Here is a 16,150-nt window from a genome sequence, read left to right as displayed (position 1 = left end):
ACCTCCCTCGTATGAGGGGACTGCTCTTCCGTCTCTGTTTGGAGGTCACCTCACATTCATCACACTTGTTGCTGTTCTGTCTTCTCCCTGGGTGTCTCACTCTGTGTCATGAAATATCTCCCCTTGGGTTACGCCATCTGCCTGCTTCCAACATGCCCGCCTGTTTTCACATTCCAGCTCTGACAAACAGTCACACAGACAAGAGATGGCCATACTTTCCAAAACCCTTGAACCAAAAGGTTTTGATCTGTTTTTTTCCTTTCTTCTCAGGGAGTTGTGCGGTGTTTTCCTGTCCTTCTCCTCTCCTTTCTCCCGATTCTGTAACCTTGAAAGACCCCGTGATTTAGAGAGGAGGACCCATGTCCTGTCACTTAAGAAAATATTCCGATAAATGAAAAACAAATGCCCTTCCCTTTGGTAATGGAGGGAGAAACGGCTGCCTCTGAACGCTTCAATGAGGACCCGTTTTCTTGCCACCACCCGGGGCAAGAGGGGTGGGGCATGGGACTCGCAGCCTACCTGAGATAAAACGTTTTCCTGGTTGTCCGCCTCGTTTTGCAGGATCTCGTCCTCCGTGGGTGCCACAGTCTGCACGTCTGGGGGCTCAGTGGGCTCAGTCGTCTCAGTGGGGCGAGTGCTGGACCCCCATCCCGGAGCCACAGCCAGAGCGAAGCAGAGAACTAGCAGCAGAGATTTGGCCATGAGGGACGTGGCAAGAATGGGCTCAACCCCTTCGGAGAAGAGCTGGGCTAAGGGGGGTCGCGAGTGTCTCAGCAAGGACTGAGGCGAGAGGGCGTCTTGGCTGCAGCCCGGGAGTGGCCACTCAGTGCGCCTTCTAAAGCTGGGTGCGGCTCAGTGAGGCAGGAGGGTGCACCCCAGAGGCCCCGGTCATCTCCTTCCCGACGCGATCAGCCCTGACCGTGCGGCCCCGGTGGAGAGTGGGGCGCAGGCTAGGGGGTGACGGGGAAGGTGGAGGTGGCACGGCTAGCCGAGCGCGTCGTCCTCTGGAGAGGACTCAGGTGGAAGGAAGGGGTCCGGGCGGACGCGGGCGGGCGGGACGGTGCGCGCCGGGGCGGGCTGCGGGGAGCCTGCGGGGTTAGGGGACCCGGTGAGCGCGCGGGGCGGGCAGCGGCGGCGGCGACGACGAGGGCTGCTGGGCGAGGGCGCAGCGAAGGGCTGGCGCGGAGGGAGGGCGGAGCCTCTATTGTGCCGGGGCCGCGGAGATGCAGCCAGTTACGGCGCGGAGGAGGAGGACCAGGAGGCGCTCCGAACTCGGGCAGAGGGGCGCGCGGCCAACCCCGCCCCCCACTCGGCCTCGGTTGCTGTGCAAGCCCTCCGGGGGTGACTCAAAAGGGCGCCCCTTTACTTTCATCTGGCCGCAAATGGTGAAGCGAGGGACGTTTACCCCGAGCGAGGTCCCTGAAGTTTGGGGATCCTTTGTGCCCATTCTCCCTGAGAGGAGCGCGTTTCCTCTGGGCTGGGAGGCAGGCGCCTGGCACTCTCTCCAAGCCCGAGCCCGTAAGGATCCTCGGCATCCTCTTTTTATTGCACCTGGAGGAGAGAAGGAGCGTTTGCTCTTGGACTTTTCTTTTCCCTGACTTGACTCTGGGCAAGCAAGAGCTTTGGCAGCTTTGAACTTAGCGCCACTGGTAGGTTGCTTGCCTGCCACAGCTTTAGAACCTGGTAATACCTCCACCCAGAGGAGAACTATTGAACTCCTTACTGGAGTGTGTCCTAAGTTGTGGGAGTGTTAAATACAAAGAGAGGGCCTTGTCAATAAATCTCTGACACTCTGTGTGTCCCCGTGGGGGGAAGCTACTGCCTTGAGAGGCAAATGATCGTCAAAGGGAACATCTCTCACTATCTTCGTGGTTTGGGACAAGTCTCTGGGTCTCTGTCACTAGATGATTTCTAAGAGGGCGTCCACTTTCAACAGTGTACGACTATATTACAATGTCCCTTAATCAGTGTCCCTTTTATAAACCTACTGAGAGGATTAACAACGTGCAAATTTACTGTGCCTTCTGGGACAACTGTCACCCTGGAAATACTAAACAGAGCCAGACCCCTTAGAAGATGTGAATGGTGTTATGCATCTTTGGGAAATCCAAACACCTTGCCTTTTATGTTAAAGAATAAGAGTTGTAATGATCTAAGTAAAAATCTAAGGAGACTTCAGCTCATATAAATGATGATAGTTGACAGAAGTATAATAACCCTTATTAATATGTTTTTAGGCTGTAAAGACTTCAGAGTATTATATCTTAAAACTTAAAAAAAAAAAATCCCAGTATATGGACAAACCCCCAAAGTTCTGGTTATCTGGGCTTGTGAAAATACCTCTCTCACTCACACATACACACAATACTCTGTGCAAGCTATCAAATCTTTTCCAAAACTAGATGGGAGTAAATGTCTATCAAATACAGTTTTAAAATTCAATTAAAATAAATATTGAATGTTGGCTAAGTGCAAGCCAACAGATTGCTGGATATTTAATGGGAACAGGAGATAGTCCATGTCTTCTGAAGGAGTCGAGTGGGACTGAGGAGGTAAACAGAACAAGTACTCAAATTATAAGGCAAAGTAAGAGCATATCCCAAGGGCTTAAGGAAGAAGGGGCTAAAAGGGGGCTTAAAGGAAGAATAGGTCACTTCAAATTGAAAGGTAGGATTTCATGCGATTGACACTAAAGATGACTGGAAGGATGGGAAGGTTTCAACAAGGCAGTAGATAAATCAACAAGATGTAGGCAAGAGAGAGGGGCCATTCTAGGTAGAGATACCAGCCTGAATGTGCATGTTCAGATCTCAGACTGGTGCTCACTTCTCACGGAAGACTTTCCTGACTCCATCACCAGAGTACTTCCTCTGTTATATGCTCCCATTGTACCATGTACCTCTTCTTCGCAGAATTATGGGAATTACATTTTTATATTCCTTGGTGGGTTGTTTCAGTAGTGCCTGCCTTCACCACTAGACTATAAACTCCATGATGGCAGGGCTTTTGTCTGGTTTTGTTCACCATTACATTCTCAGAGTTTAGCCAGTTCCTGGAACAAAGGAGACACTCAATTAAATTGGTTGAATGCATGGGGACTACAAATATTCCAATTGGATGTATTCCCAATTACCTTGATAAATACCATCTTTGTATCCATTAGCGTGCATTTGACTACAAGGAACAGAAAATCAACAATGGCTTAATCAAATTGCCGTTTATGCTTCTCCCACGCTAAGACCAGAGGTGGCTATTTGAAATTCGGTTCAGCAGTGCAGTGATGTCATCAAGGACCCCAAGTTCTTTCCATTTTCCACTCTATTGTTCTTAGAGTTTTTAAGGTATTTTTAAAAGGGTTTTTATTTTAGATATTTAAAGGGTATTATTCTCAGGCTTTTTGACCTAATTGTAATTGGTTTAAGCTGGTTCTAGTTACTGCTTGGCCATTCTCTTTTGCCAGACGTTCAGTTTTCCAGTCTCTCACAGCTAGGGGTAGCCACATGATTCATTTCTGGCCAATAGAATAAAACAAATCTGCAGAGAGTTTTTAGAGAAGATATTTTGCTTCCTGATAACAGAAACAAATAGGAGGGAGGAGCTTTCTGGTACCACCCTTCCCCCACTTTTGGACTTTGACCGTGGTCCCTGGAGGTGTGGCAGCTGTCTCATAACCATGAGTTCTTTCTCCTACTGAGAATATATCTCCTTTTAAAGTCCACTTTTAAATCCTTTTAAAGTTCAATTCTACAGTCTTAATACAGAATATGTCTTAGACCTTTCCCGCAAGAGAGCTTTTCTTCCACTTAAAGATAGGAAGTAAGTACTTCCTAAATCTCTTTCTCAAGCTAACTATACACACTTTCTTCACCTTTTATCTCCATTTTATTCATCTTTTTCTCAGGCCCACGGCCATCCAGATCTTCTATTATTCTGGTTATTGTTTCTCTAGAAAGGCTCCAGTTTGAGGAGATGTTAGAGCATATTGAAACTATTTCTTCTCTTTTTCTGGCCATTGTTGTTTTATTAATACAGCCCAAGATTGCCTTAGTGTTTTTGGCAGTTAGATTGCACGAATGATTCACATTGATTTATTTTTTTTAATGCAGTTTTTTCCTGTTGTTTTTTAAAGTAAATTTTATACTGGTTTTCTTCATCGGGTGCTTTCCAGCTATATTCCTTTTTTTTTTTTTTTTTTTAACCCAAGGGCAGGCCTTTACATTTTTTCCTAGTGAATGTCATGATGGTTTTGGCTCATTTTTTCATTCTGTTGAAATCTGGCTGTTTTTGCTCTTATCTCAGTTTGGGGGTAATTTCCAAATTCAATAAGCATAGTTTCTGACTTAATGCAAATCACTAATTTTATTTATTTATTTTTATTGTGAAGTATCGTTGATTTACAATGTTCTGTTAGCTTCAGGTGTACAGCAAAGTGATTCAGATATATATACATGTGTATATATATGTATATATATATCTTTTCACATTCTTTTCCATTATAGGTTACTATAAGATATTAAATATAGTTCCTTGTGCTATACAGTAGGTCCTCAAATCACTGACTTTAAAAAGTCATATTCATTCAGATAGGGATAGATTCTAGAGCCCTACACATAATAGGAAAAGTCTTTCTTTATTGATATGAACTGTTTTGGTGATAGTTCAGGCAGTCAGAGGTGCTGGTGCCTAGGCCACATGTCTTCATCATGTCTAAGAGCATTTCCTAAGAGACTTTTGTCACCTACCTTTCAGAAATCAAGATACAATATCTGTGGCATCCTTCCCACCTGTCAGTCTGATAACTTGATCTGAAGATCCTGAGATGAGTTTGGTTTGGCATTAGAGAATCCAAGTTGACATAAACTCTGTGCATCCTTTACTAAGTGCCTACAGATCCTGCTTCATTTGATCCTCAGCATATTTATGTAAAATAAGTATTGTTCTCCATGTTTAACAGATGAAGTCACTGAGGCACCAAGACAATGAGCTGTATGATGGCCACTCTGTGCTGAGTGCTTACTGTGTGCAGGCGTCATTTGATGTGCAAATCTCTTCCCACCCCTGCCTGGAGCTAGGTAGTATCATCCTTTTTTAAAAACAAGGAAACAGGCTCGAAGAGGGATACACTTACTGTGGAAATGTTCAAAGAACAGGGTCTCAGAAAGCCCTGAGCATGCCACTTCAGCAACCTGAGACCCAGGACCTTGACAGGTTTTGGCCAGCTGGCAGGTTGCCAGGCTCTGGGGACCCCTCGGCTGCTGGGCCCACCAGGCCTCCCCAGCCAAGTTTGCTTCTGGCAAGAGCATCTGTTTTCCAGTTTACCTGGGAGCCTCCGGGCTTAGCTCTGAAATGCCTGTCTGTTGAAAACCAAGGCTTCATTTGCCAGGTGGGGCTGGGGCAGCTAGAAATGACCTGCCACCTTAGTGTGTAATTTAGAAAATGCACCTGCTGCACAGCATCAGAATCAAAGAGCAGAGCAAAATCCCACGAGCAACATCATTCTGCCATCTCCCTTCCCTGGCTCGCTACAGGGTGGGAGCCCTGCCAGGGAACTGCCATAAAATGCTGGAAAGGGATGATGGAAAGCATGGCTGAAAATGAGGTCTTTTTTCCCCTGTTCACTCTGCTTTGCTGTTTTCTCAGCTTCTTATTTTGCCTTTGATCTCTACTTTCTCTCTCCTTTAATTCAGTTTAATTCATTTATTGAATGTATATTATGAGCCAGGTGCCCTATGGCCTGCTGAACACAAAAGATGAAGAAGACAAAACCTCTGCCTTTATGAACTCATGTTAGAAAGATTATGTGTCATCTTGGGGAGGCATACAAAAGAGCTTTTTTTCCTCTCTGAAGATATTTTAGCAAAAACAAAGTTGTTCTTAACTGTATGAGAGTTGGGAGAATGTCTCGTAGACAATGAGGAGCCATTAAAAGATTTGGGCCCGGAGAATGCCATCGTCAGATCTGCAGATTAGATGAATCACCACTGTAGTGGTAAAGAGTGGAAAGCAGAGAAAAAGGCAATACAATAACCACAGATCTCATTCACAGACTACCTGGCCTCCCCAGGGAGCTCTGCCCAAGCCAGAGTCCTGCACTGGAAGGGTCATTGCTCTGACCCAGGGGGGGCTCCCTTGCCCTCCATGACTCGTGGTGACCCAAGGAGGGATAGATAGGCAGAGGCCCTTTGCATTCCCAAGGAATTTCCCATGGCTGCTACCTGGCAGAACTTCAGGAGATGCCACTTCCATCATAGCTCCATGAGTGGAACCTCCAAGAATCGTGCAGGCATAACCTGCAACCACCAGACACTTTCCTGGGAGAGGCCAGGCACACTGCATACAGCCTGTTGCTTTCACACACCATGATCAGTCGACCTCTCCCTCTGTCTCTCTCCCCCAACCTCCCACCCCTCTCTATACCTTCTCTCCCTCTCCCTCTCTCCTGGTTCTAAGAGACCTCCATGTTTACACACAGAGGGCAGCTCTGGCACAGATTATGTGCTGTCATGTGATGTGCTTTTTCAGGACTTTCACATACCTCCCCTGCCTTTTTACAGATGCCTGATGTCCCTTCCTTTTAATACGTTCTGCCTTCAGTGATGAGTCTTTACGTGCGAATACTCCCAGTAGAGGTAATGCGTTGCATTAAATCTATGCCAGGGTATAAATAACTGATAACAGATTTCACTAGGGAAGCGGCAATGGGAAAACTCTGCAGAGTCAAAAGGATATGTTATAGGACAACCCCAGAGTAGGGAATGTGGAGAAAGGTGGTCTGTGCTTTACCACCTTCTAGACTAGAAATGAACTTTAAGGACTCATGCTTATTCCTGATCATTAGGAGATGCATAGAAGCTGGTTCAGTGAAGATGGGGAGAGGAGCACTGCAGGTAGAAGCCTAGAGATGATAAGACGGGGATGGGTTATTGGGAAATGCAAGCAAAGCTGAAGCAAGGGGTTACAACAGACAGAAGAGGACGGGAAGCAGTCGAGGTGAAGATGGACGACCAGATCACACCAGGCCTGTGTGCTATGCTGGGAATTTGGAATTTGAGCCAAAGGCTCTGGGGACAGAAACCCCCAAATTGCTGTGATCAAGGGAGTGAAATAATTAAATTTGAGTTGTGGTAGATGATCCTGGCTGTAGTGTAGAGGATGGTTTGCAGGGTCGGCCTGAAGTAGGGAGACCAGTTAGGAGGCTGCTGTTGAAATCCAGGCATGAGATAGGAAATGCTCTGATGAAGGTAGTGGCATAGAAAGAGGGGGAGTAGGGAGTACAGAAAAAGGAAGAAATAATAGGACTTGGTGACTCTCTGCATATGGGGAAGAGAGAAGGGTGAAAGTATTCTTGAGTAAAAATTCTTGGTTGTAAGTAACAAAGCAACTTTATCCAGATTGATCAAAGAAAAGGGATAAGGAAGGAAACTTTATTATAAGGATATAGGATTGTCTCACAGAACCCAAGGGCCCCAGTGCCAGTAGGGACATTAAAGACTTCACAAAATAGACAGAAGGTGTCCAGGCTACAGTTACTGGAAGAGAGACTGAAGCTGTCTCCTTTTCAGACCCAATTCCAAATGTCTGGGGAAGGGACTCTGGTGCAACATGGGTCGGGTGCCCCATCCTGAAATGATCACATAAGGTGCATGTGGAGGGGGTCAGGTCACCGTGTAGAAGTGGGAGGTCCCACTTCTATCCACTTCTAGACTAGACGAATCAATGGGCATCTACTGTGTTCTAGCTCATGGCTGGCTGGCTCTCTGTCTCCCCTCGGCTTCCAAAGATGCAGTTACTTAACATAAAGTAATCATCTTAGAGAAAAGTGAAAACGTCTCCCCATAAGAGACAACCCAAATTGGTACCTAGGAGTGTCACAGGCAACTCTTCTGGGTATCCACATCCCCGGGTGATATCTTTTCCAGCGTGGCTTGAATCTAGCCCAGATGTGACTTCTCACCATCCTACAGCCACCAGACTCAATGATAAATTTAACCTGGCATATGCATGTAGCTCTCAGCTCAGTGTGGACAGGTCACTTGGTAGACTAGCCTCCAAAAATATTTGCTCCATACATTTGTTCTTCAGGGTACTCTTGTTCACAGAGGTGCACGAATCTCATTTAATTTTAGCTTTGTTAGACAGCCTGGAACCGCGGGGGAGCCTGGGCTTTCGGTCAGACAGGTGGGCTGTGGAATCCTGGCTTTACCACACTTACTATTGACATTGGGGAAGTCACGTCACCTCTGTGACCCTCAGTCTCCTCACTCTAACCTGGGGATAATGCAAATATCCTCCTCTGCTTACTATGTGCTCACCACGTGTTCCTTTTTTGACCCTGACAGGAATAAACCCCAACCCCAATTCTAAGGCTAAAAATCATGAGGAATATAAAGATCACAGAAGGCTTAATAAAAGGATAAGCCTTAGAATTACCATTAAGAGGAAACCCAGACACTGACACAAAGCTGGGGGTTTACTAGTAGGCAGCGGGGGGGGGGGGGTTCTAGTCTGAGTGTCACGAGGGCTTCAGAACCACAAACCTGGGCTCAAATCTGAATCCTGCCACCCATCTGGTGGGTGATCTTGGGCGAATTTTTCTCTTCTGAGCCTTAGTTTTCTAACATTGCAGGTTGTTGTGGAGATTAGGGATGTATAAAAATGCCTGACTCATAGCTTGCCACATTTACAAATGTTTGCTGAATGTTGAATGAATGATTAAATAATAGCCATTTAGTAAATGGGGACATTATTATTCCTGTTTCTGGCTCACTATGTGAACTTAGTAGGAATTCTCTCTGTGCCTCAGTTTACTTATCTGAAAAAGGAAACTGTCATTTTTGATTCTTTGTTCTTTCCATTTGGTGATTGTGATTTCTGTAAACATGTTTTTCCCTTTTTTGGGGTTGCTTTGTTCCAGGGACTAAACTTTAACAAGGTAATTTTCTAAAGCTTGAGCAATTCCTGAGGTGTCTGGAGCCAGCTGCCAGCCCCTTGCTTTTGTTGGCAGCGCAAGCCCAGGCACTTTCGGCAGCTGCAGCTGCCCAGCGAGATGCTGCCCCCAGTGGGGGAGCAGAAGGGGGCGGAGGTGGGTAGAGCAGGCGGCTTCTCTGGGAGGACGGACAGCACTGCCCAGAGCTAGGAGGTGAGCAGAGCAAGGCTGCCACAGCATCCTTGGTCTGACACTGAGCCCTGAGTGAAAACCTAAGGGGCACCTCACTCCAGACAGGAGGAAACGCAGCTATGTGCTCTGAGAGCCAATGCTCCAGTCCAAGGAGATGCAGCTAAAACAGCAGCCACACAACCGAGACACAGAGGCACCACCCCAGGGTTCCAACTCCTGCCGACATTCTTTCTCCCCCTTCCTCTAAAAAATTACTTTCTTCCTTTTGAAAAGCCTATCCAAGTCGTTCAAGTTAATCTTGGGATCTTCCCACCCCCACCATTCCTAACCCTCCGTCATCTCATTGATATTGCCCTGCTTTCCTCTTGTTCCTCCTTCCTCCCTTCTTCTCGCCACCATTCAGAGCTCTGCTGTCTGAAAGTGATAGGTGTGGTTCCTGAACAACATGTGCTGTTGAGGTTTTCCATTCCTTCACTGAAGAGTGTCAGTGCCTGAGCGTCACTTCTTTTAGACCTAGAATTGTATGTCCAGTAACACACTGCCTTTGTGTAACTACAGGGGGACCATACAATGTCAGTAGCATCCTCTGGAGTTAAGGACAGTTTGAGTACCTAATATGGCCAGGTGGAAGCATCTCAGTTTATCCTCACAACCATCCTGCAGTGGCGGTGTTGTTATCTCCAGGGTGTGGGTGAGGAAACTGAAGTAGAGAGACTGACCAATAGCCCAAGGACAAAAATACACGGCTTGTAAGTAGCAAGCTAGCTTTGATCTCAGGTCTGTTTGACTTGAAGCTCATGCTGTTAATCACACCCCACCCTACAACATTTAACTTTTAAAATCCAACTTCAGCTCCTCACACACATGCCATCTCTCCTTCTGGAATTCCATATTTAGGTTCTCCAACCACTTATGTGCAAGGTGGCATATCTATGGAAAATTAACCAACCGCAGAAGCAGTGGGCAGTAAGATGTCCCATCTGAGAGATCTGGCATTTAGTCCCAATACTGTCACTCCAGATGTGTGTATGTGAACTTGGGAAGTCATGGGCTTTAGTTTTGTCTATTTTCCAAGAGAATTGGTAGGACTGAGTGATTTCCAAGGTGATCCCTTTCAGCCCCAATATTCTGAATTCTTTGGTGCAAGCAGCTTGATTTGTTGATCCTTCTGTACTGTGTTCTGGAACATAGTTAGCTTGAATGTAGATACCCACAGGAAAAAAAATAGTTGTTTTGTATGTTCCTGTAAGGCCATCAGTTTCTCTAGAAAGTGCTGAATATTTGAGATGTGAGAAGGGTAGACATTCTGAGCTTTTCACGACACATTCCTCAGTAACTGTGCATTCTGGGTTTCCTCAAATTATAGCATGGCAGTCTGCACCTCGAACGCAGGCGGCAGCGGAGGGAAGAGCAGCAGGCTTCCCCAGGGCTTGCTGCCAGGAGAGTTTGGCTGGTCTACTCAGAAGTGGTGGATCCCTCCTTGTGGAGCATGCATTCTGGCCTAGGCAACGGAAGAAACAGTCCTGTTTCAGACCAGCTCACTCTGGGATGGAGACAAGCTAAGTGGTGATAATGTCACTGGCAAAGCCAATTAACAGTTCCTGGGAAATAAAAATAGAATCTGGATTAAAAAGTCTAACTTTTTTTTTTTCTTTTCCTTTGTGCTTAGTCTAGTTTCACTTGCTCATAGTTTCACTTGCTCATATTTTCACTTACTCAAAGGGTATCGTGTGCAGAGGCCTTGCACCTGGCACTTCAGACCAAAGATCCTAGTGTGAAGGGCTGCACCGACACCTCAGTTCAGTGGGCTGTGTGCAAACGTGCTGTGCGGGGCACTCAGTTCAGGACTGCAGCAGTGGCCGTGTGCAGAGACCTGGAGCAATGAGCAGCACACCTGTGCACCCTTTGAGAACTACTACCCTGCCCCTACCCCCAGATCCCTATAAAGCAGCCCCACCCACTGCCTGTCTGGAGGGCATGCCAATAGCAGCATTCACGACAGCACCAGTTCATGGCTTTACGTGCACTGTCTCTCATTCTTAAAGAATTGCCGGCAGACAGAGAGTTTTATCCATCTTATAGGTGAAGAAAACAAAAGCTCAGAAAGTGTATGTAATCCAACCAAAATCATAGTGGTGGTTGGAACGTGGGCTTATTTATTCAGAACCAGGGCTGCAGTCTTCATCTGTGGACCGAAGGGCTTGAACCAGTGCTTCTCCACAAGTGACATGCATACCAGGGGTGTTTCAGAATATTTTAGGTGATGCCCACTTATTTACTAATTTTAACTGTTATTTTTTTTTAATTTTAAATTGTGCTAGAAAAAAAATTACACACATAAAACTTAACTATTTCATAGATAATATTTCAGAAGAGTCCAAATAAAAAAGTCAATTGATCTAAAGTCTATATAAAGAAAAGGGCTAAGTCAGTCCAGGTGATGTGGCAAAATTTGTGAAGGTGGGAACTTCACAGATAACTGAGGTTTGAGGAGACTGAATCAGATAACAAGCTCATTGGTTCCATGAGGACAGAGCAGGACCTCCCTGAGCTTCTGGCACTGTGTCTCCAACTTCTCGGGCATTTGGAGCTCTTTGAATAGGAGAGAAACCAGTTGTGTATACAGAGGACTTGATAGACCAGGCTCAGTTTATCCCACTTCTTGTATCTACTCCATCCCCACCACGCTGTCTCCTACGCACCCAAGGCTTTGCTGTCAGGTATCTCTCAACATACGCCTTGCGTGAGAAGCCTAAGGCATAGGTGCAAAGTGGCTGGCTCTAGATGTATTTAGTTAGGCCAGCACAGTGACTGTTTATTTTTAATTCCTGAATCTGCATGTCTTGAGGGAAGGCACATACTCTAGTTTGCACAGATCTCGTGTCTTCACATAACATCATCCTTCATAACTCCAGACCGCTGAGGACACATGAGTCTGTGATCACTGGTTTAAAGTCTTACCTTCCCCAAGATCAAAATCCTTAAAGGCCCAAGGACTGGTTCTTCAATGGTGGGATTTCAGAGCGGAGAGCTCCCAAGGAGCCATTGGCAGCGTGGATATCTGTAACACACCGTGAGTCTCTAATGCTTGTAGGGCTTCTGCACCAGCCCCACAGGAGAGGAAGTCAGGACAGGAGCCTGAGCCAGGAGGTGGCAATCATCACTGCTTTTTATGGTCCTTTGGTAGCTCAGTGGCTGCTTTGCAAATTTTCAAATAGGAGTAGAGTGACACCTGGTGTCTGGTGTCATTCTTCAAACCCAGCAATTCCCAGTCTGAGTTAATCATCTCCATCCCTAAACCATTTCTCCTCCTTCCCTTTACTCCCCTGTTTGGGGGCAGGCAGCCTGGTATCAGGTTTAAAACTTCACAGTCATCACCAATAATTTCTTCTCTCTCTCCTCCCACATTCTACCCATTGCCAAGGTCTATCAATTTGACTTAGGTTGATTTTATGTGTCTTTTGCCTTCTTGTCACTGCCTCTTTTTGGCCCACAAATTCATCTCTCCCACTGCAGTGATTTCTAAGGGTTCTCACCTACACATCACTGCCTGATTAATATTCTTAAAGTACCGTTCCAACAAACCAGTCATCTGCCAGAAGCCAATAGTTCTCCACGACCCGCAGAATTAAGCCCAACATCTCAACCTGCTCATGACTTGGCCCCTGGCTACCCTTCTGGCATTTTCCACTATTCCCTTGTTCTTCAATCCACTCCAGGCTTTCTGCAGCTCAGATGGCTGCTTTTACCCATGTGAATCACTCTTTCAAGAGGGTTGGTTATAAAGAGAAGTAGAGAGACAGAGCAAATGGTAAGAGAGGTGATCAGAGAGGAAGTTTTAATTTGATGAACAGAAATGACTTGAACATGTTTAAGGCAGAGGTTGAAGTGCCCACTGAGGGGGAGGTTAAAAATTTACAGTGGCACCCACTGAACACCACCTGTGGACCAGAGACTTGACTCTGTTTCATAAAGAATAATTCATTTAATCTTCTCAACAACTTTACAAATTAGGTACGATTGCTATTCCCATTTTACAGATAGGGACACTGAGGCCCAGAGAGGAAATATATGAGTTAAAGCCAGAAGGAAGTAGGGATGAGATTTGAACTCAAGTATGCTCTCTTAACCACTTCATACAAGAGAGTGTGGATAACTAGCAGAGTAGAGTCCCTTAAGAGGTGGAAGGAGGAATAATTCCCAGCTCAGGGTGTTGTGGTCATCCATTGGCTTTACACAGGAAGAGGAGCACCTCTTCCCTGAGCCAGGAAAGAAGCAGGGTCAGATGAGGATGCCACAGTTAGAATCATAGATGGAGGAAAGAAGTTGGAAATGTTCTTGCCAACAGTTCTCTGTTGAGAATTAGGGGGATGTGGTGTGGTAAGGAGCTTAAGGAGAGTAGGGAGAGCCTAAAAAAGTTGCTGTGGGGGAATTAAAGAGTAACTGTGAGAGCCTGGAGTCAGCCTCACTTAACAGAGGTTACAGACCGCAGATTTATAAAGGTCTCAACCTCACAGTGTGTGCCCTCTCTTGTCTCATCTATGCCAGTTCTAGGTATCACTCAAATACTGTCTCCTTCATGAAACCTTCTCTGATCCCTCTTACAGGGTGTGAGTTTTCCCACATCCTTTTGACACTTTCGTATGGTCCTTATATTAATAACCTTATATGACAATTGGATTTGTACATGTGTGTCTTCCTTGGATTGAAGAGTCTCTAATGGCAAGGATGATGTCATACTAGTTTTCTGTCCCTCAACAGGGCCAAGGACATTCTGTTTTATCATAGTTGCTCATTAAAAGCTATTCCCTTATCGCTTGACTGTTCCCCTCCAGGTGGGGCTACTTCTTTCCTTTATTTTCCCTCCCTTATTATTCTTCCATCTCTTTCTATCTGTGCCCCAGAATCTCTCTTTTAGCTGTTTCTATTTTTTAATTCCCGCTTAAACTCTCAGGTGACTAATGGTGGCCATGAGCACTGCCTTGCTGATCAAGGTCCTCTTGAGGCTAAGAGGTTGTGCAGAACAACTCTAGAGTAAATGAAGATCTTGCAACAAATGGAGGTGGTAATGTATCTGAACATCCTTGGGGATATGTCACTGTACTTCTTATAGACATAGGGGGACCTTGACGAGAGTGGGCCCAAAATGGATAAAAAGAAAAATCTTTAGTTACTGCAGACAGAAAGGATATTTAACTGAATAGTGTTACACAAGGACCCCACAACAGCCTTATTTCTACTTAGTTCATTTTTTCTGTTTTTTTCTTTCTTTAGATGTTACCCCTAAAGTGCCACGGCATAGCCAGAAGACTTGCCTCACAGAATTCAACAGTAATTGAGGTAAAACTCTTAGACATGAAGGAAAACTCCCCACATGATAGGCTGAAAAATTACGGCCCACCTCCTCCAAAAAAAAGATATCCACATCTTAATCTTTGGAACCTGTAAATGTTACCTTATTGGAAAAGAGCATCTTTGCAGATGTTATTAAGGGTCTTGAGATGGGGAGACTCTCCTGGCTTACCTGGGTGGGCTGTAATTATCACCCCAAATGTCCTCCTTGGAAAGATGCCGAGGGAGAGTTGATACACACAGAGGAGAAAGCAATGTGAGGAGGGAGCAGAGAGAGATTTGAAGATGCTGGCTTTGAAAATTGGAGTAATGCAGCTCCAAGGCAAGGAATTCCAGCATCCACTAAAAGTCAGAAGAAACAAGGAACAGACTCTCTCCTACAGCCTGTGGAGGGAGTTCAGCCCTGTCAACACCTTGATGCTGGTCCAGTGAAGCTGATTTCAGCCTTCTGGCCTCCAGAACTGTGAGCGAATACATTTCTATTGTTTTAGGCCACCAAGTTTGTGGCAATTTGTTACAGCAGCCACAGGAAAGTAATACACTACACCACTAAAGATGAGGTGCGAAGCCCCATGAAAAAGATGGCAAGACCCCCCGGCAGGGCCACTACCCTCCTGCCAGCATCATTCAGTTCTCTGGCCCTGCAGCATTATCTCACTTTTTAAACTCTGAAATGGCTTACTTCTAGGAAAGCAGAACTTGTCCCTAAGATTCTATTGGTTCCCTGAGCTAATTCCTGATTGGTCCATTTTCCTCACTCCTGATTGATCCATTTCTCTCACTCCTGATTGGCCCATTTCTACAAAACTTGTTCCTAATTAATCACCTTTGTTATACCTTATTTGCATACGATGTTACAAAATGATGCAAAGTCTATACTGGTAGCCTATAAAAGCCTGTGTAAACCTACAGATGGGGTCCAGAGCTTGGAGTGTTAACTCCTCTGGGCCGGCTGGAGTAATAAACCTGAGTTCTCCAACCCTCCAAGTGCTGCTTGATCTCTCACCTGGATCCAGGTTGCTGCCACAACTGAGCTATAACACTGAGCTGTAACACACTTTGCTGCAACAAAGACAAGCCATTCCCTGCTGACAAGTAACCAAATGGAGGGCATTTTGCTGATTATACTGGAAGAAAGAAAAATCCATTGCTATTTTGGTTTACAAGACTCCGACAATTTTAGACAGAGGCTGCAAAACAGTTGTGCCTCTGGTAAGAAATGCAGTGATGAATAGACCCCTCCATTCCAGCACAGACACATATGCCACTCAGAAGAGGATCAGCTGAGTCTGGACAGTGAAAGAAAAGGGAAATCCAGATTATACCACAACAGACACAAGCCCCTTAGGCATACTCAGGTAAAGATTTTTCTATCTCCCTTATAGGGAAAATTTGAAGTTAATATAAAAAAAAATCAAATTGAAGTGACTATTTCATGCTTAACTAATGATAACCAATTGTACTTTTTTTTTTAACTTTCTAAGGATAGATGTAACTATTTCATTTTTATTTATTTTTAGTTTTTATTTTTTAAATTTATTGAAGTATATAGTCAGTTATAATGTCTCAGTTATCAATTGTACTTGATTCCTCATTTGTTGATGTGAGCTCAGTTACTTTCAGTTAGTCCTTGTGCTATTTTCATAAGCTCCTGAGGTCAAAAACTCCTCTGATATTGTT

General features: G+C 45.3%; 1 protein-coding gene across 1 annotated transcript in view; it reads right to left on the bottom strand.

Moving 5' to 3' along the window:
• The window catches only part of OLFML2B (olfactomedin like 2B), a 36,447-nt gene extending 35,275 nt beyond the window's left edge, over nucleotides 1–1,172 (bottom strand). Inside the window, 1 exon segment of the mRNA XM_014555053.2 lies at nucleotides 520–1,172. Coding sequence (XP_014410539.1) covers nucleotides 520–702 — 183 coding nt within the window. The 5' untranslated portion in view covers nucleotides 703–1,172.
• Nucleotides 1,173–16,150: the final 14,978 nt, after the last annotated feature.

Source organism: Camelus ferus, chromosome 21, assembly GCF_009834535.1.
Source record: "Camelus ferus isolate YT-003-E chromosome 21, BCGSAC_Cfer_1.0, whole genome shotgun sequence".
NCBI lineage: Eukaryota > Metazoa > Chordata > Mammalia > Artiodactyla > Camelidae > Camelus > Camelus ferus.
The sequence above is the reverse complement of the archived record's forward strand: the minus strand, read 5'-3'. Positions and strand labels throughout refer to the sequence as shown.